Below are 24,884 nucleotides of genomic sequence, written 5' to 3'. Positions count from 1 at the left end.
CTACAGCATGCTGGTCTCACAAGAGCCAGGCTGCAGCATCTGAAGAGTGACTATGAGTTTAACTGCTTTTTTAAACCAGGGGTAAAGGAAGGCATAGATCACAGGGTTTAGACAAGAGTTACAAAGGAACACAAAGAGAACATGGGATGCAGATGAAACATTAACAAAGCTGTCACCCAGAAGAGAGACACAGTAATATGGACAGTAACATATTAGGAACACAACTACCAGAACACCAAGAGTCCTGGCTGCTTTCAGCTCTGATTTCTTTGCCTTTGAAGTCACTGACAGTTGGTGTGTGACAGCTGTAATGTGAGCGCACATGGCACGGGCCTGAGACACAGCCACGGCAAATACTCTCAGATACAGAGCTACGATGACAGTAACTGGAACAATAAAGGACAAAACAAGATCTATTAGTCCTGTGAAATAGTCAATGAACAAAAGATATTCTCCGTAGCAGGAAATATACCTCCTGGGTTGAGTCAGGTCATCCTTGACAAAGAGAAAGCTGTAGGAAGCAGAATAGAGCCAACACAGACAAACACTGAGTTTAACTCTGTTCATGGTGATTCTGGTGTTGTAATGCAGAGGGTCACAAATAGCCACATAACGGTCAACTGATATGAGCACTATGTCACCTATTGAGGATACAACAATGATGATTGAAAGATAATTATTAAGAAAACACACAAAGTCACCGAGAAACCAGCAGGATGTTTTTTTGAGAACTTCTACAGGCATCACCACGAGGCCCACTAGAAGGTCTGAGACAGCCAGAGAGAGGAGGAGGATGTTGGTGGGGGTGTGGAGCTGCCTGCATGGAAAGAGAAAAGTATCAATAAACCAACAACGCTAACTCAAACCAGTATTCAAAATTAAAAATATAAAATCAATATTAGTTTCAATATTTTTCAACCCACCACATCAGTTAGAGTAGACAGTTAAAATCACTTGGTTGAGAAAGAAAGCAATGATCAATATTGGTAAGAGAGTAGACATAAACAACAGTCTCTGGAATCAAAGTCATTTGGAGATGTCTCAAGACATTTGGAGCAACATTATTGATACTAAATCAAAGACAATTCTTCTAAATATACAACAGCTGTTCACGTTTTAAAGTTACACATCCTGTAGAGAGAAGCAAAGAAGTTAATATCTGCCTGAAGTGGGAGATTGAGATGATGATGAGCAGGTTGAGAGTCACAGTGGTCAGAGAGATGGAGTAGCACACAATGTAAATGAGCAGTGTTTGGGGCCAAGGAGACGAGGGCTTCCTGCAGGAGGTGTTTGGGAACTGTGGAAAGCAGAGCTTGGCTCCGTCCTCAACCTCCATCTGCAGAGGTCTGCAGACAGCTGCAGCTCTGGCAGCTTTCTGAACAAACCTGAGTCATGTAACTGATTTATCTCTCTCTCATTCTCTTCATCCCCTCCTCTTTCTCAGTCCCTGTTTGACTCTGATGCCCCTCCTCCCTGACTCTGCACATCCCACCATCATCTTCATCACTCTCTCTGTAACCCTGCCTTTCTCACTGTCTCTCTTCTGTCATTTTCTACCCTTGTTTCCTTTCCTTTGTCCTATTCTTGATAACTTAACCACAGATGCATTCTGGGATAGAAGAAAAAAGCACTCTTTGCATTCTTTACCCAATCACAATTAACTCAGGAGACGCTAAGATCTGGATGTAGAGACGGTGGCTCTGCTAAATAGTCTCTGGAAGGAACTTGGTTTGGTGAAACATTTGCACCATGGGAATGAAAAAACGCCACATACAGTGGTGTGAAAAAATGTTTGCTCCCTTCCTCATTTCCTGTTCCTTTGCATGTTTGTCACACTTAAGTGTTTCGGAACATCAAACCAATTTAAACATAGTCAAGGACAACACAAGTAAACACAAAATGCAATTTGTAAATGAAGGTGTTTATTATTAAAGGTGAAAAGAAATCCAAACCTTCATGGCTCTGTGTGAAAAAGTGATTGCCCCCTAAACCTAATAACTGGTTGGGCCACCCTTAGCAGCAACAACTGCAACCAAGCGTTTGCGATAACGTGCAATGAGGCTTTTACAGCGTCCTGGAGGAATTTTGGCCCACTCATCTTTGCAGAATTGTCCTAATTCAGTTACATTAGAAGGTTTTCGAGCATGAACGGCCTTTTTAAGGTCATACCACAACATCTCAATAGGATTCAGGTCAGGACTTTGGCTAGGCCACTCCAAAGTCTTCATTTTGTTTTTCTTCAGCCATTCGGTGGTGGACTTGCTGGTGTGTTTAGGATCATTGTCCTGCTGCAGAACCCAAGTTCGTTTCAGCTTGAGTACACGAACAGATGGTTGGACATTTCCTTCAGGATCTCTTGGTAGACAGCAGAATTCATAGTTCCTTTTATCACGGCAAGTCTTCCAGGTTCTGAAGCAGCAAAACAGCCCCAGACCATCACACTACCACCACCATATTTTACTGTTGGTATAATGTTTCTTTTTATGAAATGCAGTGTTCCTTCTACGCCAGATATACTTGGACACACACCTTCCAAAGAGTTCCACTTTTGTCTCATCGGTCCACAGAATGTTGTCCCAAAAGTCTTGGGGATCATCAAGATGTGTTGTGGAGAAATTGAGACGAGCTTTGATGTTCTTTTTGCTCAGCAGTGGCTTTCTCCTTGGAACTCTGCCATGCAGGCCATTTTTGCCCAGTCTTTTCCTGATTGTGGAGGCATGAACGCTGACCTAAACTGAGGCAAGTGAGGCCTGCAGTTCTTTGGACGTGTTGTGGGGTCTTTTTGACCTCTTGGATGAGTCGTCGCTGCGCTCTGGGGTATTTTGGGCGGCCGGCCACTCCTGGGAAGGTTCACCACTGTTCCATGTCTTCGCCATTGTGGATAATGGCTCTCACTGTGGTTTGCTGGATTGGAAATGGCTTTAAAACCCTTTCCAGACTGATAGATCTCAATTACTTTCTTTCTCAATTGTTCCTGAATTTCTTTGGGTCTCGGCATGATGTGTAGCTTTTAAGGATCTTCTGGTGGACCTTACTGTGTCAAGCAGCTCCTATTTAGATTAGATTATACTTTATTTATCCCACGACGGGGAAATTCTGTCGTTACAAGTAGCAGCATAGCAGCAACAGCAAAAAACAAAAAAACAAAACAATAACACACAAACAAGTAAGCACGAAAGAAATACAAGGCAAGAAATACAAGGCAAGAAATAGACAATGAAAATATGGTAGACTGAGTAAGTAAAATGCCGTCAAACAAAAGGAATTTTAAAGTGCGTTGCCATGATAAGAGAAACAATATTGCGGTGTAAGTGACGTTAAAATTTAGTTGAATGTGTAATTAGAGCAAAGAAGCAAGAGTCGGTAGCATAATTTAAATTATATTAACCTGAGACCATAAATATTGAAAAGTAAGTACTTGTAATAAAATAATATAAATACCAATATTAAAGATAAACAGAAAGTGTGTGATGTAGATGGGAGAAAAACAGGAACAGAAACTACAACACTATAAGGTAGTGCAGTGTTGTAGAGTCTGACAGCGGCCGGGATGAAGGACCTGCGGTACCTCTCCTTCTTACACCATGGGTGTATCAGTCTGCTGCTGAAGGAGCTGCTCAGGGACCCCACAGTGTCATGTAGGGGGTGAGAGGTGTTGTCCATGATGGATGTCAGCTTGACTAACATCCTCCTCTCCCCTACTTTTCTCTATGGGGTCCAGAGGACAGTCCAGGACAGAGCTCGCTCTCCTGATCAGTCTATTGAGTCTGCTCCTGTCCGGTCCGAGCTGCCCCCTCCAGCAGACCACAGCGTAGAGGATGGCAGAGGCCACCACAGAGTCATAGAAGGTCCTGAGTAGAGTCCTACACACTCCAAAGGACCTGAGTCTCCTCAGCAGATGGAGGCGACTCTGGCCCTTCTTGTAGAGTGCTTGGGTGTTATCAGTCCAGTTCAGTTTATTGTTTAGGTGAACACCCAGGAATTTGTAGCTCTCCACTACATCAATGTCCAATCCCTGGATGCTCACCGGTGAGAAAGGGGATGTTTTCCTCCTGAAGTCGACTATCATCTCCTTTGTCTTGCTGGTGTTAAGCTGAAGCTGGTTGAGCTCACACCAGCTGACATTTAAGTGATGCCTTGATTGTGAACAGGTGTGGCAATAATCAGGCCTGGGTGTGGCTAGAGAAATTGAACTCAGGTGTGGACAACCACAGTTATACTATGTTTTAACAAGGGGGGAAATCACTTTTTCACACAGGGCAATGATGGTTTGGATTTTTTTTCACCTTTAATAATAAACACCTTCATTTAAAAATTGCATTTTGTGTTTACTTGTGTTGTCCTTGACTATTGTTTAAATTGGTTTGATGTTCCGAAACACTTAAGTGTGACAAACATGCAAAGGAACAGGAAATGAGGAAGGGGGCAAACACTTTTTCACACCACTGTACAATAATCAATCAAGTTAAATGACACGTTTAGAACATCTACTTGGATGTTCTAAACGTGGGAGCTGTAGAAGATTTGTGGATAATTGGAATTCTGCTGGGAGGTTTTCTAGTCATGGGACTTGGAATCTTCCTGAATCATCGTGAAATTGGTAGGGCAGCAGCCATTAAATTTGCCTCAATGCTGTCTGGGGAATTAAAAAAGGGTTTGAATGTATTGGACGAGGAGCTGAAGGTTTTACATCAGAGGGCTGATCAGACCGGTGAACTGTCTCGTAACATCTCAGACCGGGCTGTGGAAGCGCAGAGATGGATGGATGCCATCGGGGCTCAGTCGGTGGATCTGCTTCGTGTAATCACCAGACTGACAATGAAGATAGGGGAACTGTCAAAATCAATACATGAATTGGATGCACGGATGACGCTGAGGATGAGTGAATTTGATGAACACAAATTTGGACAAACGCCACCGAATTGACCTAAATTGGATTTAAACTGACTGTCCTTTTTTTGCCCCGCACCAACCCCAACCCCCCCCACACACCCCTTCACCCGAGCGGGGAAACAACCTGCAGCTGGCCTCTTTGTTGTATCCTTTTTTTTCCTCCTGCATATGCTGTATCGGATGCTGGTAACTTTAATTTCCTTGCGGGAGTCATCCCAAAGGGATTAATAAAGCTAAGTCTAAGTCTAAGTCTAAATCCATAATCATGATAATCATCTAAGTCCTTATTCGCATAGTCCCCTCTCGCCTTACCAGTAAGCAAGGGAATAAGGCGCAAAACCTAGTCAGACCTAGGCCACCGACATGCTGCTGCAATCCTCTCAAAAGTTAAAAGGAAGTTTTCAATATCATCATGCTCTGTTAATTTCTCTAATCTGGGTTCTGAGGGGAATTGAAACTGACCTGATGAGGCAGGAGATGGGACATACTCGTGCCAGTTCTGTTTGGACCTGGGGCACAGGTTCATCTGAGTCCAGAGCTGTTGATGTGTTCTCCGAATTGGGGAAGTGCGAGCTTGCACCTCAAGCTGCAGCAGTTGGAACTGATGTTGTAGTGCCCTAAACCACTGCTCCTGTCGTGCAGACTCCTTCCTCAGTTGAGCGTCACGGGCCTCTTCATGGCCCATGTCGGCACGAAGAATGCTAGCCAGGTCCAGCATCGTTGGATCTCTGCTTTATTTAGCCTCAGTGCCTGTGACTCCTCCTGAAGCTCCAGTGTCAGTGCCAGCTGCTTGCTCCTCTTGTACAGTCTGTTGTCCCTGAGACTCTCCATGATTTCCTCTTCCACTCCATCCTCCATGCCGCATTACTCTAAAAATTAATAGAAGTTGGAAAAAAAATAAAAAGATCACGGGGGGTGGACAAGCACATTGAAAAGCCAAACCACAATAACAACCTATGTTAAATAATGCTACCGAGTATAAACTAAGGATAAATCAAATATCATAACTAACTATAACTATAACTAGCAAAGAAAAGAACACAACTCAAAAATTAAATACTCAAACATGGTACAGTCCACTTATCCATTCCCCATTTAAACAGCTTAGAATCAATTGGAGGTCCTTACGTCTGTCAGCCAACAACCCCCAGTAGCAATTTCCCAGGAACTGGCAACTCAAAAAGAAAAGGTATGAATTTCACAGAATGTCACTTAAAGATAAAGAACCTGAAATTAGTTAAATTGACAAAGTTAACTAAATGTGTGCACCTAAATAGAAAACTAAGTCAAATAACTAATACAACTGTTTGTAGAACTAAAGTGTGTGTCCAGTTATTTATTTTGTGTAATGTGCTCAAAACCAAAGAGAGTTACCACCGTGACTTGTTGTTGCCATGTGTGGCTGCTAGTGCGGCCATCACACGGTCTGTCCGCCAGCGTGTGGCGTCCACCAGAGAACAAGCATGGTGTCCCGGCAGCCGCTTTTCTCTGTTGTTCTTTTCCTAACCACAACCATCCCATTGCTGTAGACCGTCTCGCATGCGGCGGTGAGTCTGACGATGTGTGTGCATTTTTTTACCCATTGTTGTGTCCCACAGAGACCGTCAATCGTGTTCCGGCGGTAGTTGTTCATTATGTGGTGATCACCACGAAATACAGTAACTTTCTGCCTTCTCTGCTGCTTGTATTAATTTGCAGTATTTAAAAAGAAAACGTATCAAAATGTCCCCAATGAAAGGGAAAATTCCATTACCCTGGAGATCCAAGATCCATGGTACAGTTTTGAGTGACCAAGTTGAATTGGATTGAACTCTGGTGGAAGCGAATGTCAAATTGCACCTGGAATCGAGTAAGCTTCCCTTCGTGTGAGTTCAGTTCCATTTGTATTCTTGTGTGATCAATCTGATGCAAAGCTTTCTCATGACACAATCATATTAACTTAAATATGGTGACGGCCCACTGCCGACCAGCCAGGTGAAAGTTGCCAGTATTTTTCAAAAGGCACGCCTGCGCAGCGTTAGGAAGCCGCCGCGAGCCACACAAGCAATCACGGCCATTCAAGTCGATGTTTGATGTTCTACCAGCTGCGTCACAGGGCGTCCCCGTGAATCGGCTCTCCGCTCCAATAAAGATACGCCCCAAGTCTTTCTTCATGCAAGCCACAGGCCGGTTGCACAGCCACGAAGGAGAGAAACAGCGCAAGTATCTAGTCAGTTTACCTAAATATCCCCAATATCATTTAAGTCTCCTCCACAACGCCACAGACAATGAGCTCATCATGGAGAGAGGTTCATCTCAGCCTTTATTCACCAGGACAGCAAGGGGAGAGAGGTGGGGAAGACATGCAGGATACTTGCTACAGGTCGAGTTAAACCCCGGACTTCTGTATTGACGAATAAACCTCTTTTCATGGTTATTCATTTTCAAACACAGAATCCCCAGTTTCTCGGGAAAAGTCCTGTGTTTGATCCATTTGTTAGTTTGACCCATCCAACACCACAACCTGCCATCTTTTTCAGAATTGGGCGCTCTTATACTTCCAGAACTTACTTCCTGAACCTTCGGCAGCTCTACAACCCTAACTCTCTTTACCTGCTAATCCTCTACTATATTAACCAGCTAGTCTCTAACTTCATCTATTTGCTGCTGAGTTCTTAGAGACTACTAAAAAAGGGCGCTGATGATACTGTAAGAGTGAACAAAACATGAAAGTTTTGGGCCTTAAAACCCCGAAAAATAGTGTGTCAAAAACCCTGCTCTAGTATTAGAGGATCTGTAGAGTGGGGAAATAATTCTCTGTGGATTTGGTACTGGGAGCGACCCCTCTCACATTACATATGCTAATTGAATCCCTTTTTGTCATTAAAGATCTAGACAATTTCGATAAAATACATGATTGTACTCATGTTAGACACAATATCAACTGAAAAAAACAGTCCTGTTCAGTAATGATTGCATCACTTGTTGATGGGTTCATGCTCACTCTTGTTTGTCTTCACACCTCTAATTGCAGACAACTCATTGGTCGAGATGACATCACCTGACTAACCCATACAGGTGTGAAAGAACTTCCTGTCCAGAGGGGTTCAGCACACCGCCTTTAGGAGCCACTAATGGGCTGTAAGACATTGTTAACAGAGAGGCAGATCTCCCGGGACCTGACTGTTTGTGTCTGATGATGCCCACTATACACAACAAAGTAAAGGTCATTTAGCCCACCAATCCCTGATCTATAGGGAAATGAGTTTAGATCTTCAGTTTTAGCTCTGCTCATTAAGACACCATGCTGTAGCATTCACATGAACTTTGGCTCTTTAAACTTGCTGAAGACTACATTGTGCAATGCAGTTTTTCTTTTTAGTACCATATGGTTGTCAGCAGGGCCTGAAGTTAACTTTGTTGGCCACTAGCCACACAGGCTTTTTATCAGCCAACGTTTTTCCTTAAAGGATTTATGAGTATGCAGTCATAAACCAGCCATGAAACCTCGCCATTGTCCCCAACTGTCCCGTTTGGTGTGGAAAACGTCTTCTTTTACTTTTCTTTGACTGAGCCTCATCTTTGTGTCGGTTGATTGTTTTATCCGGCCTCTTCACCCCAATGATGTGCCCCCACCTTTTTATTATTATTTTCACAAGCACTGTAAGATCACATTAGGCCATTTTATTAACTTCATAAACAAGCAACACGGTGTCACTAAAATAACTGATATGTTCCCATTCTTGAACTTATTACTTGTCCTGAAGAATACTTACTACAAAGGACTCAGCAGCATGTGTGTCTGTGGCCTAAATGAAAATGAATGATGGCTCCTCATATGATGCAGCCAGGCTGTACCAGGCGACCAATGGCAATGCCCGGCCAATGAGAACTGAGGACTCTGTTGTTTGTTGACACTTAGTGTTGTTCTTTTCACATTTGAACCAAGTCTGTCATTTCCTAGAATTGGGAACATTTCACGAGCAGAAGGAAAAATTGATTCAATCAAATTTCAGAAAATTTTGGACGCTAACTTGACTTAACTTTTCTTGGCTGTATTTATGCACATTAATACAAATTTTTCCCTCGGTGCCCAAACTTTAGAGTCCCCCTGTAGTTTGACCGCCGTTCCATCTCAGTGTCTCGACGGCTGCCTCAGTAGTTTTTATTCTGTTCCATCAGCCCCTCACTTCCCCCGGGCCTGTGCACATATATGAAACTTTCTAGACATGACACCAGATACACCCAGATTCCCTGGATTCATGTTAAGGCTTTCATTTTTGAAAGAACTTTCAAAAAAACTTTTTTGTTCCCGTCCATAATTCAGAAATCTCGTAAGCTGGCAAGCCTGAAAACCAACATTGAATGCCCATGACATCCCTCGGACGGCACTGCATTAAAACCAGCATCATTACGTAAAGGACATTATTACCACGTGGCTCAGGACACTTTGGAAATCCATTGTCAGTTAACACAGTCCATCGCTACATCTACAAGTGCAAGGTAAAACTCCAACCATGCAAAATGATAGACATATATCAACAACACTCAGTAACGCCACTGGCTTCTCTGGGCCCAAGCTCATCTTAGATGGACTGACGCAAAGTGGAAAGTGTGCTGTGGTCTGACGAGTCCACATTTTAAATTGTTTCTGGAAATCATAGACTTCATGTCCTACGGGCCAAAGAGATAAAGGAGCATCCATATTGTTATCAGCGCAAAGTTCAAAGCCAGCATCTGTGATTGTACTGGTGTGTTATTGCCCATGGCATGGGTAACTTGCACATCTGTGAAGGCACCATTAATGCTGAAAGTGCATGAAGTTTTGGAGTAACTTTGGAGAAAATGTGTGCCATCCAAGCAACATCTTTTCATGAACGTTGCTGCTTAGTTCAGCAAAACATGCCAAGCCACATTCTGCACATGTTACAACATGACCTTACTTCCTGCTTGTCTCCCATCAAAATAGCTTTGGCCCTATTCCGTACATTCTGGTACGCTCCGGCTGCACTACAACCCTAATCCTATTTACCTGCTAAATCATCCATGTTCACCAGCTCGTCTCTAACTGTGTCTTTGTGCTAAGCAGCACCACACTTTGGTACAGCGGGTATTTAGAGAGTTCTAAAGAAAGTTAGCTCAGAACTGGAGAATGAAGAAAATAGTAACGTGTTGGGCCTTAAAAACACAAAATCAGTGAGTTAAAAACCCTTTGTGAAGCTGAGAGGATCTGCAGAGTCGGGAGATAATTCTCTGTGGATTTGGGACTGACAGCAACCTATCTGACATCACACATGGTAATTGGATCCCTTTTATTATTAAAGATCTAAAACATTCTGATTGATTAAATTATTGTACTTATGGCAGACACAATATCCACTAAAAACATCACTGTTCAGTAATGATTGCATCAGATGTTGATTTTTTCATGCTGTCTTCACACCTTTGATTGCAGTGACACCTCATTGGTCGAGATGTCATCATCTGACTAACCCGTACAGTTGTTAACAAACTTCCTGTCCAGAGGGGATCAGTACACCGCCTTTAGGAGCCACTAATGGGCTGCAAAACATCGTTCATAGAGAGCAGAAATCTCACGGGACCTTGTGTGTGACGGGGTTCACTAAACAGGCAAATTAAGTAAATGGTCATTTTATTTCATATTTATTTTAAAATAATAAGAAAAAACACACTTGTCATGTCAAATAAACACTTGTATGATGATATATCGAAGGTCCAGCTAGTAGCAAAACTCTAATATTTTTACAGACTACTTCTCTACTTCTGCACTCCACCAATCCCCCCCCCCCCCTTTTCCCGGGAGACTGCTGTTTTTCATTGCCCTCTGCTGGTTTCCTCCTGTGGTGAAACCTCTCCTGTATTTCTCCCAATTATGATACATTTTCACAATTCTTTCCTTTTCATATCAACCTATTTTTGCACAACACAGCTCTGAGACTCTAAAGGTATACAGTTTCCATCCAGCCCGAGTTCTTTCCTTGCAACTGTCACGCTGCCTGCTCTAGAATTATTGAGTCCTTGTAAATTAGAGTAGTCTAGACCTACTCTGTCAAGATAACTTGTTATGACTTTATACTATATGTAAATTAATTTAATTAACTAGGAACACTAGGGACAGCTACCAGAAGACTTATAACTTTAATGACAGGTTGCTCACGTCAGATCTACGTCTTCAAGCTTAGTTGGAGGCTGTGCAGTGACGCTCGGCACTCACCGAAAAAAGGCTTCTGATACACTTATACATTTCCATTCAATTTATTTATAGTATAAATTCATAACAAGAGTTATCTCGAGACACTTACAGACAGAGTAGGTCTAGACCACACTCCAGAATTGACAAGGACCCAACAGTTCTAGTAGTTTCCACCAGAGCAAGCAACAGAGCGACATGTCATGGGCCCGCTGCTGTCTATGTCTGTCTTCCTTTTTTCCCTTTGTGTCTGTCTGTATTACTGTCATCCACTAGAGCAGGGGTTCCCAAAACTTTCAGCCCATGACCCCCAAAGTAACGGTGCAAGTGACTCGCGACCCCCCCACTATAAACGTATATAAACATTGCGCGCAACCGTGCACGCACTATAGGCGTATCCAAACACGAGCATATTGACAACACAAAATAACACACAAAATAACACAACAGTTTTGTCTTGTGTTAAAATCATGGTTAACATATGCTATTTCTAATTGTTTTTAAATTTTTCTTTTATTTCTGGAAATCAACTTGCGACCCCCCCTCTATGGCTCGCGACCCCCTTGTGGGTCCCGACCCCCACTTTGGGAATCACTGCACTAGAGGACTCCATTGAGGAACCTGGTCCAGAGGCGTGTCCAGACTCTGCCATCCGCTTTGCACACAGCTGCAACTCATCCTCGTCAATCCAGCTCCACAGTATATATACCCGGGCCGACCACCTCTTCGGCGCCAGTTTGTACTACCCCCTACGTGGTAACTAGGCCAGTCATTAGTACACGTTAATCTCTAAACCTTGCTTCTGACTAACTTTGTTTGTTCCTATCTCAGTGTCCGTCGTCTGTGTTTGCCGTTTCCTCAGACCCGCTCCGTGTGACCATCATCCACCACCACCACCACCACCTGCTTCTCGTCTGTGTTTTTATGTTGGATTAAAACCTCTTCTTTACCTTTTGTCTTGTGCTTGTGTTGTTTCTGTGTTCGGGTCCAACCTACCCATAACACGACAGTGGTGAGGAAAAACTTCCTTTTAGGCAGAAACCTGGGACAGACCCAGGCTAGTAGTTTGTAGCAGTTCTTTATAGTAGTTCATGGCGTAGCAGGGCACTGTTCGGCATTACAAGGCCCAGCAGGACGTGGCAGGGCACAGCAGAAGCTTAGACATCATACCCGTCGTTCATAAGCATTCTTCTTCCAACTGGTCTGTCCTTACCCTCATTCCTCCCTCCCCCATCCCTCCCCCCTCCCTTCCCCAACACCCAAATGTTTTTGCTCACGTGTTGACAACTTCTCTCTGGCCTCGGCGGCTCCAGCACTCGGCCCGCTTCGTCAACCTCCATCGCTACCCCCAGCGGCAACAACCACCGGGCCATCAGCACTTCTGGGTCTTCCGCAAGCATTGGCCACGGCCAGTGGCATCACGCCTGACGTCACGATGCCTGGACAGCCACAGCACGCATCACCAGCTCCAACTGGCGGGGGGGGGGTCGTGTTTCCCCATGTGCCTGCTCCCTCTGTCTGTCATGTCTCAGGCGATCTCTGTCTTCTTTTCACCCCCATGTTCGCAGGCTTCACAAAACCCTGTGTGCATACATCCTTTATCCCTTCTTCTACCCTTCCTTCGGCCTAGCCTCAGCTGCTCCAGTCACTCAGCCCGCTTCGTCAGCCTCCATCGCTACCCCCAACAGCAACGACCACCTGGCCTCCAGCACTTCCGGGTCCCCCTATGCAGATACAACCTTCATCCCTTCCTTCTACCTTTCCTTCAGCTGTTCCTGGCCAATCGGCTTCTGCTCCCTCCCTTTCCAAGATGGCCGCACTGCAATTCCAGTGCCACTTCCAGCAGCTCAAAGGGACCTACCTAATATGGTGATTGAAGGTCCTCAGCCTTCCTCTTCTTTCCAGCTGGTCTGTCCTTACTCCCTTCCCCCCCTCCACCATCATCCATGCTCATTCCATCCAACGCTTTTTCAGCTTTTGAGGTGTTCAGAATTTGCACCGACGTCATCCCCAGTTTATCAGACATCACCATCCACACCTCAAACTCTCTCATATTCACATTTAGAAGTTTCCTTCCTAACTTATGCCTTGCACCTCAGCTCCTACATCAACCCCTACGGGCCACTAATCAAATACATCGGCTCCAGGTATGCTGCCAAGGCATCTCCACAACACCCACTTTTCAGTATTCCAAAATGGCCACTTGATTCTAGTTTCAAAAACATCTGAACAGAATTCTCTGCATTTCAGCCATATCACCCAAACATTATTCCCGCCACTCTTTCCGCATTGGTGCAGCATCCACAGCCGGCATATCAGGCATCTCCAACCAAACCATTCAGTTCCCAAGTCGCTGGTCATCCCAGGCATACCGATCTTACATCCCAACATTCCCAACAATCTCAACGATCTCAGTCAAGCCCACGCACAACTCATTCTACACACTCTGACGCTTTTGGGGGTCTGTAAACTATTCCGGCGAAAAGTGCGTCTGAGAGGGAACCCCCTCCTCTGAGTCTCCTCCACCCATACATCCTCCCAGACCAGCCATCAGACGACATCCACATCAATTTATCTATCTGCACGTCCATATTGTTCATCTGCACATTCTAATGTTCATTAAATCTTTAACTAACACATGGTTGTGTGAACCTGCGACTTGGTGAGCCATTTTTTCAAAGTTCTGTAAACACATGTCCATTGTAATGTTTACTACAACATAATAGTAAAGTTCTTGCATGGCCCCTATCAGATGACTCCTTGAGCACTGATGCCTCGCTGTGCGATCCTCTGGTCTGATGTCATTTACATCAGGGTAATGTTAAGCATCCTCAGCAGCAATCACGCTGCGGTTGGATCATCTTCCTTCTGCCCGCTTTTCTTCGTCCTGGTTGAAGGTGTCTGTGAAGACCCCAAGAACTCTTGAATCTGAACATTCAGAACATTCAACAACAAAACAACAACATCAAACAGAACATTGAGGAAGTCTTATTTTCGTATTTCAAATGTCAATATGTTTATCTTCAATATTTTTTTATATCATACTTGTTGTCCTTATTGCACCGTGGGTTGGAGTGACACATAGTATATCTCTGGCCTTGGAAGTCTGGGCTTGGGTATACTGATGCAACATAACAAAAAAATGCGTAATCAGTGTGTGACACACCGTCCCTCCCTTTGGACCCTGTGTGTACAGGTTGCTGCTCTCAGTGAGACAGCAAAACAGGATAAAGCTTCAGCTGCTGCCTCAGTCTGCTGTAGTCAGGGGAGGGTGCTGTGTATTATTCTAAATGTTCACATACACTGATGCAAAGACTGTTTTCTGAATGTCTTTTACCTGCTGGACAGACCACAGGACACATATGAACACTATATACAGTATATTGTTTCAGCTGATCATATCAGCTGTTATAAGACACAAAAGTGGAGAACTTCACTACGCTAAAAGCTTTTCCCAAAGGTTGAATGTAATTGCAAATATATCACTTGTGGAAAAGAACCTTTTGAACATCTGTCATGTATGAGACTTGTTAACCTGGAGACATCTCTTTTTCAGTCATTCAACTCTAATATTGTTCAACAAAAAATGTGAGGTTGCTTGTGCATTTAGTTCATGTGACACTGACCTTTTTCTCCCATGTCCATGTTTTGTCTTTCTGAACTATCACAATTGTTAGAAATGTGCACTTTATGCAACTTACATAAATGCAGATAGTGTTAAATCTAGTGTTGAAATAGGACTTCTTGCTGTTAAAATTCTAATCTCATTTACTGTATCTCCATCTGTTCTCACGTCTCTTCTTCCAGCTCTGCTGTTGTGCAGACATGATGAGCAACAACAGCCTGAATCCTTTGTATTTTCGGTTCACTCTGTTTGCAGACTTTGGGCCCCTCAGGTATCTGTACTTCAGTCTGTGTCTGTTGCTCTACATGACTATTGTCTCTGCTAACGTTGCCATTATTCTGACAGTCTGTCTGGAGAAGTCTCTGCATCAGCCCATGTATATTTTTATCAGCTGTCTGTCTTTTAACTCTCTGTACGGCTCAGCCGGCTTCTTCCCCAGGTTTCTGATGGACCTTCTGTCTGACACTCATTTAATCTCACGTCCATTATGTTTCTTTCAGATATATGTTATTAACAACTATTTATCATGTGAGATGACTTTCCTCAGCATCATGGCCTATGATAGATTTGTTGCTATTTGCCAGCCTTTACACTATCACAGTAAAATGACATTTAAGATGGTAACACAGCTTGTGATTTTTTCCGTGCTCTACCCTGTATGTGTTGTGGGTTTCATGCTCTATCTTACTGTCCGATTACCGCTGTGTGGCAATAAAGTGAATAGGCTGTTCTGTTCCAACTTGCCTGTGGTTCAGCTCTCCTGTGTAGACACAACTCTGAACAACATAGCAGGTCAGTTTCTTTTAGTCACAACCATCCTAACCCCCCTGTTCTTTGTCCTGTACACCTATCTCCGTATTCTGCTTGTTTGCAGGAGAAGCTCGTCTGATTTCAGAGGAAAGGCGTTCCAGACCTGCCTGCCTCACATCATCACATTCACCACCTATTCTCTCTCTGTCTTCTGTGAGCTGTCATTGAGTCGATTTGAGGTTGATAAAAAGAATCCTATCATCACAGTTGTTTTATCTTTACAGTATTTGATGGTCCCCCCCATTAATAACCCTCTAGTTTACGGCCTGAGTCTGCCTCAAATCAAAGGAGTGATTGTTAGATTTTTTAAGAAGATTCCTGCTAAAAAAATCTAAAACTTAAAATGCACATATAGCCAACCATATATTGCAAAGCTACAAAATATGCTTCTAATACGGCTCTAATACGGGAAATGTATTTGTCCAGTTAACTTGTTTCATTTAATTTATTTATCTCGAACAAACAACAGTGTTGCAAGACAACAGTGAAAACAAAGAATTAAAACCACTGAATAAAAAGACAATTAATATTTAACAATTACAATAAAAAACTGATTATATATATATAAATATAAGGATTGGTTTGAGAAGGAGCAGGTGGAAGCAATTTGAAATGACACCTATGTCACAAAATCATCTTATAGCAAAGTAAAAAGATATGCGAATACTTATACAACAATACTTTTGCATTACATTTCCATTCCTATGTTTCGATTTTTTTTTAAAGTATTGGTCCAGTAATGATTTTTATAATCCTTTTTTCAACTAAATGGTATTATGGCTCTTTTTGATGTCATTGTTCAGTCCATCCCATAATCTCACCCCACAAACTGAAACACACGTGCTTTTAACAGTAGTTCACAATGTCCTCTTAGATGATTTCCCCGGCTCTTTCCTTCAACATTGGGCGTATGTTACATGATCAATTATTTTCTTTAACTTTAAACATAAATTGTGCAGTTTTGAATGTAAACGATGTCCATAAATATCAACAAATGTGAATTAAAAACAGATGATTAGTATGCTCATGTGTGTGATTTATTATCTTGATTGCTCTTTTTTGCAATGTGCAAATATTTGTAAGTTACTTTTCTAGGTACAGTATTTCCCCAAACTCCCACACAATATAACAAATATGGTAAAAAGTGTGCAGTACAGAGTATGTAATATTTTGGGTCAATATGTAGTTGTAGTTGTTTTCAATATACTAGTACTGCTGGCCATCTTCATGCACAGATATTTAATAAGGGGCTTCCAAACAGTTTGGATTCAAGTTCAACCCCCAGAAATGTAACTTCCTAGACTCTTTTGATTGTTTTATTATCAATTACTAATTTAACATCTGTATTTGTAGTATGATTTCCAAATATAATGCATTTAGTTTTGTTTAAAGTTAAGTATACGTTTAAGTTTAAAAATAACTTATTGAAATCAAAACAGAGTTTTAATTTATTCACTTTGTAAGTTATCCTCACAACATAAGGCTCTTACATACATTTTAAGGGGGGCTTTTTAAACTCACATTGTGGGTGTGGATTAGTCTCAACTGTTCATAAAAAGAATCTGATGATTTAGCAGGTAATAGGGTTAGGGTTGTAGTGCAGCTGGAGCGTAATATACCAGAATATACAGAATAATTTTAAAGTTCTTTCAAAAATTAAAGCCTTAACATGAATCCAGGATATCTGGGGGTATCTGGTGGCATGTCTAGAAAGTTCTATAGATCTGCACAGGCCCGGGGGAAGTGAGGGGCTGATGGAACAGAATAAAAACTACTGAGGCAGCCGTCGAGACACTGAGATGGCCCGGCAGGTTCAAACTAAACAGGCCGTTCTCATCAACCATTCGTACATATAGCTACAAAAAGTAAAGCACGATAATTCATATGTGCAGGTGAAACTCAAACAATTAGCATATGATGCAAAAGTTCATTCATTTCAGTAATTCAACTTAAAAGGTGAAACTAATATATTATATAGACTCATTACATGCAAAGTGAGATATTTCAAGCCTTTATTTGATATCACTTTGATGATTTTGGCTTATGAAAACCCCAAATTCAAAATCTCAGAAAATTAGCATATTACATGAAATTTAAAAAAAAAAAGGATTTTAAATACAGAAATGTCAGCCCTCTGAAAAGTGTAATCATGCATATATACTCAGTATTTTGTTTGGGCCCCTTTTGCTTGAGTTACTGCCTCAATGCGGCGTGGCATGGATGCTATCAGCCTGTGGCCCTGCTGAGGTGTTATGGAAGACCAGGATGCTACAATAGCGGCCTTCAGCTCTTCTGCATTGTTCGGTCTCATGTCTTTCATCTTTCTCTTGGCAATGCCCCATAGATACTCTATAGGGTTCAGGTCAGGAGAGTTTGCAGGCCAATCAAGCACAGTAATGCCATGGTCATTGAACCAGGTTTTGGTACTTTTGGCCGTGTGGGCAGGCTCCAAGTCCTGCTGAAAAATGAAGTCAGCATCTCCATAAAGCTTGTCTGCTGAAGGAAGCATAAAGAAATTATTTGGCTCTTTACAGATGTACATTTGCTTTGAAGAGTTTGTCCTGGGGGGTAAAGTTGGAAATGACAAACAAGGGATTCAGTTACTAAAGAGCACTACGAGTTAGCCAGGAGTCAAACCCAGAATCTTCTGATCCGTAGTCATACGCGTTATCCATTGCGCCACTAGCCCTACGTTCAGTGTTAGCAATAGCTACGTTCTTACAACATTGTATGCAAACAGTGGTGATCTTTGTTGGCAAGGGTATAGAAGGCCAGTTAAACGTTTATTACAGTCCAAAATTTGGGGACTCTTGCGGGACTTTAAGGCTAAGCTGTCCAGTTTCTATCAATGTAAAGTAAAGCAGAAGATGTAGTAATTCAAAGAAACAACAGAAAAGTAGCTTCTCACAGGTGCCGTAACCTAGATTCCTACCGAGGTTGCTGCAGCCACCGCAACACAGAGTACCAAGCACTATAAGATCACAACCATTTGGTATTAAAATCGCCGCGTTGTTGTGATAGCATAGTCGGAAATCAGATCCACAAATATGCTGCTATTTTCTAGGTTCCCCTAATTGATAAGTAACAACTGACAATTCCAGGGATAGTTTATCTAGTACTGCTGATTCTAAAAAAACAAAAACAGAGAAAGCTTCATGATAGCTGTGCTTGAGTTAAATTGAAGGATTTAGAGCGGTTTTAGCACATGTTGAAAACCTATTTACGCATCATTTGGCTTTTTACTATGTATTTAATTTACTGTGATAGACAATGTACAGGAGTAAACTTGGAAATGAGGATCAAGTAATTTAATAGCTAAAGAACAGAACAAACTATCCAGGAGTCAACCCTAACATCTTGTGATCTGTAGTCAGACGCGTTACCCATTGTCCCACTAGCCCTACGTTCAATGTCATTGTCAATGTCAATTTTATTTCAATAACACATTTAACACAACAACAGTTGACCAAAGTGCTAAACAGGGTTAATGTCAAATACATAAATAACAAGTGTAAAAATCAGTCCAACCAAAACACATCACAGGGAGACAAACAACAACACTTTAAAACATCAGAATCCAGGTTCAGAGAGCATTGGGAGTACCTGGCTTCTCACACCATTCTATGCAAACAGTGGTGATCTTTGTTGGCAAGTGTACAGAAAGCCAGTCAAATCTTTGTTGTAGTCCAAAATGTGGGGCCTCTTGCAGGACCTTTATCCTAAGCTGTCCAGTTTCTGTCAGTGTTAAATGAAGCAGAGGATTGAGTAATTTGGAGGCATAACAGAGAACTGGCTTTACAAAGCTGCCGTGACCCGGATTCGGACCGGGTTGCTGCAGCCACAACGCAGAGTACTAACCACTATACGATCACGGCCACTTGACAGCAGTAGGGCCTTGTTGTTGTGAAAGCATAGCGGGAACTCTGAATATCAACTCTACTGATATTTTCCTGTTTTCCCTGATTGTTGACTAACATATGAACATTTCATGGATGGTTTATCTAGCACTGCTGATTCTGTCCTTCAGGGACACATTTTTTTTTCAAGGAAAGATGATTAGCAAGCAAAAACAGAAAAACAACAGCAAGAGCTTGATTATTGCTGTAGTTGACTGACACTTAGAGGCTTAGATAAATTTACACACATGTTGAAACAATAAGTACTCATCATTTGGGTCTTTATAGATGTACATTTTCTTTGTAGAGAATGTACTGGGGGTAAAGTTGGAAATGACGAATAAGGGATTTAGTCACTAAAGACAATACGACATAGCCAGGAGTTGAACCTAGAAGCTTCTGAGCCATAGTCAGACGCATTATCCACTGCACCAAAGCTGGGGAACAATAGCCTGTAAGGGGGGGGATGATGAGGACAAAGGGGAAGAGGGAGGGAAGAAGGAAAAAGAGGGAAAGGAAAAGGAAAAAGGAGTAAAAAAGAGGAAATGAGAGAAAAGATGAGAAAGATGCCAAATTACACACAAAGGAAAATCACATCTACAAAGATAATTTTAATAGATGTGACTCCCTGATGGTCTAGTGGCTAGGATTTGGCGCTCTCACCGCCGCGGCCGGGTTCAATTCCCGGTCAGAGAATGGTCAGGACTTGATAGATACAGGTATAACATTTGAAAGAGTAAGTTCCTGGTTTTGGTTGATTTAGATTTGTCAGATTCTTTCTCATTAGTTTAACGCTAGAACCCCAACACTTTTAAAGAGTACCATTTCCTTTAAATCAGACCCCCGACAGCGGATGTATCCTTTTGTCATCATTGATGGGTCATAAACATTTCATCTGCCTCTATCTCAATTCAATAAAACAATTCTTTTCCTTTATTCAAACAGTAACTAAACCCCTGACCCCTGATTTTTTTACCTGAAAACCAATGTATGTGAGTGTTGAGTAAAGTTATTGTTGGATTCAGGTCCAAATTTTGACATTTTAGCGCAATGCAAAGGTGCATAAGAGAATTTTTTTCTACTTACCTGGAGCGATGCAGAGCAGGGGTGGCCAACTAGTCAAGGAACAGCAAGAGACTTGGTATTTAAGAATACAAACTGACTATGTGACAGATGTGTAATCTGTCATGTCCTGCCTTCTGAAGCTCTAGCCAGGCGCCATTCCTCGCCTAAAACAACATGAGTCATTCCAGTAAGTGAAAAGGAAACTCACATCTACAAAGATAAAGTTGATAGATGTGACTCCCTGATGGTCTAGTGGCTAGGATTCGGCGTTCTCACCGCCGCGGCCCGGGTTCAATTCCCGGTCAGGAATGGTCAGGACTTGACACACTGTAAAAAAGAATCTGTAACTTTACATTTTCCTGTTAACTTTATAGATTTTTTCTGTATTCTTTAAATACAGAAAAACACCAATAAAATAAATTACAAAATAAACTGTAAATTTAAGGGACAACTAGCAGGGGTGAAACCACCTGTGGAATGGAACATGGATGTGTAGAGATGGGCTTTCAAACAATGCACCATTTGACATTTTGACATGTCACAATGGGAAAAGAAAAGGTATAAATAAAAATGAATTATGGCTCAACTCAATTTACATTTTTACAGTAGACATAAGGCATTACAAAGTCAGAGACTAGGTGCTCATAGTGAAGGGCAGATGAAGCTTTGGTGAAGCACTGAACCACTTAGAGGAATTGGTTTGAAAATGGGTTCATTACTAGAAGCTTCAGTAACAGCGACCTCGCCTGGTGAAGGGCCAAGGCTGCATCCAAATGATCCCGACAAGATAGTGGACAGGAGGCTTTAGACTCACGTGTACTTACAATGGGATAGCATTCTCTTAAATAAAGATTGATGGATTTGTGTATTGTATAATTGGGTATTAGGTAAAGAGTGCTTGGGGAAACAGAGGATGTGCTGGGGAAATTTGGCACAAGTTGGGTGTGCTTGTGTAACTATGGCCGGGGGGTATGTGGGACAGGGACCACTCATCAATTTTTATTAAGGAACATTATTTTTTCCACATTATTGGACTGGAAAACTCTGACTGTTTGTGCATATGCAACAAACAAGAGTTCGGAGTATTCGGCCTTCTTGGAGACCTTAAATGGAGTCCTGTATGGGGCTCCAGTAGGGGACTCCATAGTTCTGCTGGGGGACTTCAACGCACACATGGGCAATGATGGAGATACTTGGAGAGGCGTGATTGGGAGGAACGGCCTCCCTGATCTGAACCAGAGTGGTTGTCTGTTGTTGGACTTCTGTGCTAGTCATGGACTGTTCATAACAAACACCATGTTTAAACATAGGGTGCTCACAAGTGTACGTGGTATCAGAGCAGAGAAATCATCCCAGCTGTGTACAGTAAGGATGGGATGTTGTTGTCCTCAACTGAGGAGGTAATAGGGCGAGGAACTTGAGGAACTCCTAAATCTAGCTGACACACCCTCTGTGGTAGAGGCAGAGCTGGAGGATGATGGGGGATTGTCGTAAATTCCCTGGTGGAGGTCGCTGAGGTAACCCTAACCTCTTTCAAGTAACATTGTCCACCATGGACAAGACAAATATTCAAGATTGTAGTTAATCAGAAATTGTAGTTAATTAAATAGCTCATCATGTTTATTCACACTAATTTAATAATACAATAATTAATAATTAATAATAATAAAATAGAGGAACAATGAGCAGGACATGGCTCCCCTTTTTCATTTGTCGCGTCTCTGCCTGTCAGAGATTTTTTTCTTCTAATTTATTTAATCTATTTCATCCGTAAAACACAGTCCCCCCCCCGCCTCTGATCAACCCATATCTATTGCATGCTTAAAATAACATACCGGTTAAGCCCGCCCATTTAAAGACAACCCGACCCACTTCCGGATTAAATCCTGTCCACTTCCGGGTTAGGCCCTGCACGATCCAAGCACAGATACAGATGCAGATACAGATACAGATAATGCTGTACTTGCTCATCCTAACAGGTACTTTAAGATCAGAGGGTAAGATCTTTAATCTTCCGAGGTATGATCCCATCCAGAACCGTGCCATAGCTGCAGTTTTATTATTTCTGGATGGGGCCGTGGCTGCTGTTATGTGTATAGCTGTAAATCTGCTCCCTAAAAACAATACAGGTCCGGAACTCCTTTCCCTCCTTTCTCCTTTGCCTTCTTCATCACTCTTCTTTGCACTCGTTCCCACTTGGACCTCCACAGGAATTAAAAGATGGCTCGTTCCAGGTCCAAAATATTTTTCTGGGTGGGATAAAAACAAAGCTGATGAGTAAAAGCAAAGGTAAGCAAAGCAGTACAAAAGGCTCGGCCAAACAGCAAAGCCCACCAAAAATAGTTTCAACTCATCGGCGTTCCCCTCCAAGGCAGTCTTTAGTAAAAAGCAAAAGACTTGTTATAAAGAGAAACCAGAGTGAGTACAGCCGTCTGCTCGACAGCAGCAGAAAACCCTAGTGGACCCAGTCCAAACCATCACGATAAACCTCACTGGGTGTCCAAACTAAACACAATGCCTCACAATGCCCTTTTTTTAAAACACCAGCCAATCACAAGTATTACATGTGAATCATCATTGTGTGAGTAATCAGGAAGCTCACATAAAAGATAGTTGCAAGGTCTACCAAATGTTTAACTTTACAACCCGTAAGCTGTTGGAACTTGGTTGCCACCTTTGGTCCAAATGTGAATTACAATTTTCAGCCCCTGAGCCTGCGTAGCAGAGCAGAGTGGCGCAGCAGAAGCGTGCTGGGCCCATAACCCAGAGGTTGATGGATCGAAGCCATCCTCTGCTAATTGCTATGTTTTGTATAAGCATCAAGTATGTTACCAGACTGATGATGTTTAAGATCTGTTGCTGCAAGTGTCTGAAGTGAAATGTCTCCACCTGCTTAAGAGTAAACCTAATGGCATAATTATATTATAATTATAATTGAACTATTATAATTATTAGTTATACGTCTCCTGGACATTTAATTAATAAAAGCTTTTCTGAGCCTTTTGAAATTTCTGTGAGTGTTTTCCCATATTTGTAAAGTTGTTTTTTTGACATTTTTGTAATTTTTTTTTTTTTCATTTGTTCACATTTTGGTCACTTTAATTAACATTTTCCTTTTTTTTTTTACATTGTCACACACACAAGTTCTTTATCAGTTACTTTATCGAGTCAAAATTTAAAATGAAATCCGTTTTTATCAACGTCATGGTCGTCTTTTTGACCATTTTGTGTCTTTCCCCCGATGTTGCTTGTCACTTTTTTTTTAAAAATTTTGACTTTCTTTTACATTTGACACAAGTTCTTTTATCAGTTTGTTTTTCTCCAATGCAGCGTGCTGGTTTTAAACGTACATGTATATTATGTATTATATATAAAACCATATACATGTACATATGTATAGATATATACATGTACACATGTATTATATATAGTACATATATACATGTACATATGTATTAGTATTTACATGTACACATGTATATATATATATATACATGTACACATGTATTATATATAGTACATATATACATGTAATATGTATTAGATATATACATGTATACCTGTATTATATATAGTACATATATACATGTACATATGTATTATATTATACATGTACACATGTATTATGTATATATATACATGTACATATTATTAAATAGACATGGACATAGTTTTATATATATACATATGTACATGTACATATATAATACATTTGTAGATGTAAATATAATACATATGTACTAGTATATAAATAATACATATGTATTCTCACTGAAATATAAAATCTTTTTATTCTTTTCTAGAGAGAAAAACTAGTTCTTAGTTATCTAAAAATGTATAATCACAAAGAGCCAAAAAACAACTCAACTGCATTAAAAAAAGAAAAACATCCGTTGATTACACCGTGAGGACAGGACGCATCTTCTATCCTTTTAACCTGACTTTAAAAACCCAGTGTTTCCTCCCGGGTCAAAAGGGACAAATCAGACATTTTCGTCCGTTTTTCAGACTTTTTTTTAGGTTCCACCAACACCTTACTAGTTTATACTTTCTGGAATTCATGGTCAAAACCCTCATTTATATAGGAAAAAAGTGAGAAAAAATTCAGAAAAAGAGAAAAAACGTATAAAAAATGGACAAAAAGTAATAAACAAACCCCAGAAAACAAATCTGAACAAGTGACAAAACATCAAAAAAATCAAAAGCCTCAACAACATCAAAAGCATCAAAAACCTCAAAAGCATCCAAAACATCAAAAAACATCAAAAGCATCAAATGCATCAAATGCCCAACACATCAAAAATATTCAAAAACATAAAAAAGCAGCAAAACCATAAAAAAGCACCAAAAGCATCAAAAAATATAAAAAACAGCAAATGCATTTAAAATATCAAAATATCAAAAA

At 41.4% G+C, this 24,884-nt stretch overlaps 2 protein-coding genes and 1 non-coding gene across 3 annotated transcripts; 1 reads left to right on the top strand and 2 right to left on the bottom strand.

Annotated features, from left to right (window-relative positions):
• Window positions 1-1,507, bottom strand: LOC116675994 (trace amine-associated receptor 13c-like). The gene is made up of 2 exons (XM_032507425.1): window positions 1,164-1,507; window positions 1-817 (listed from the first exon to the last, which is right to left on the bottom strand). The coding sequence occupies exons 1-2, from the start codon at window positions 1,334-1,336 to the stop codon at window positions 1-3; spliced, it is 990 nt and encodes a 329-aa protein (XP_032363316.1). The 5' UTR covers window positions 1,337-1,507.
• A 13,363-nt stretch (window positions 1,508-14,870) lies between these two features.
• Window positions 14,871-15,853, top strand: LOC116675993 (olfactory receptor 6K3-like). Its single transcript, XM_032507424.1, has one exon. It carries the CDS (start codon window positions 14,909-14,911, stop codon window positions 15,851-15,853), a length of 945 nt encoding a protein of 314 aa, XP_032363315.1. The 5' UTR covers window positions 14,871-14,908.
• A 6,936-nt stretch (window positions 15,854-22,789) lies between these two features.
• On the bottom strand, window positions 22,790-22,901 carry LOC116675995 (U5 spliceosomal RNA). Its single transcript, XR_004328577.1, has one exon. It is a non-coding gene; the product is annotated as a U5 spliceosomal RNA (small nuclear RNA).
• Between the last annotated feature and the right edge of the window lie 1,983 nt (window positions 22,902-24,884).

The sequence above is a fragment of the Etheostoma spectabile genome, unplaced genomic scaffold, assembly GCF_008692095.1.
Source record: "Etheostoma spectabile isolate EspeVRDwgs_2016 unplaced genomic scaffold, UIUC_Espe_1.0 scaffold00002568, whole genome shotgun sequence".
Lineage (NCBI taxonomy): Eukaryota > Metazoa > Chordata > Actinopteri > Perciformes > Percidae > Etheostoma > Etheostoma spectabile.
The sequence above is the reverse complement of the archived record's forward strand: the minus strand, read 5'-3'. Positions and strand labels throughout refer to the sequence as shown.

Excerpts from the sequence above, each read along its gene's own strand:
- LOC116675994 (XM_032507425.1), bottom strand. The coding sequence starts at position 1,336 with ATGGAGGTTGAGGACGGAGCCAAGCTCTGCTTTCCACAGTTCCCAAAC. Across the intron at positions 818-1,163 it reads ATCTCAATCTCCCACTTCAG|GCAGCTCCACACCCCCACCA; the intron begins GCAGATATTAAC and ends CTTTCCATGCAG.
- LOC116675993 (XM_032507424.1), top strand. The coding sequence starts at position 14,909 with ATGATGAGCAACAACAGCCTGAATCCTTTGTATTTTCGGTTCACTCTG.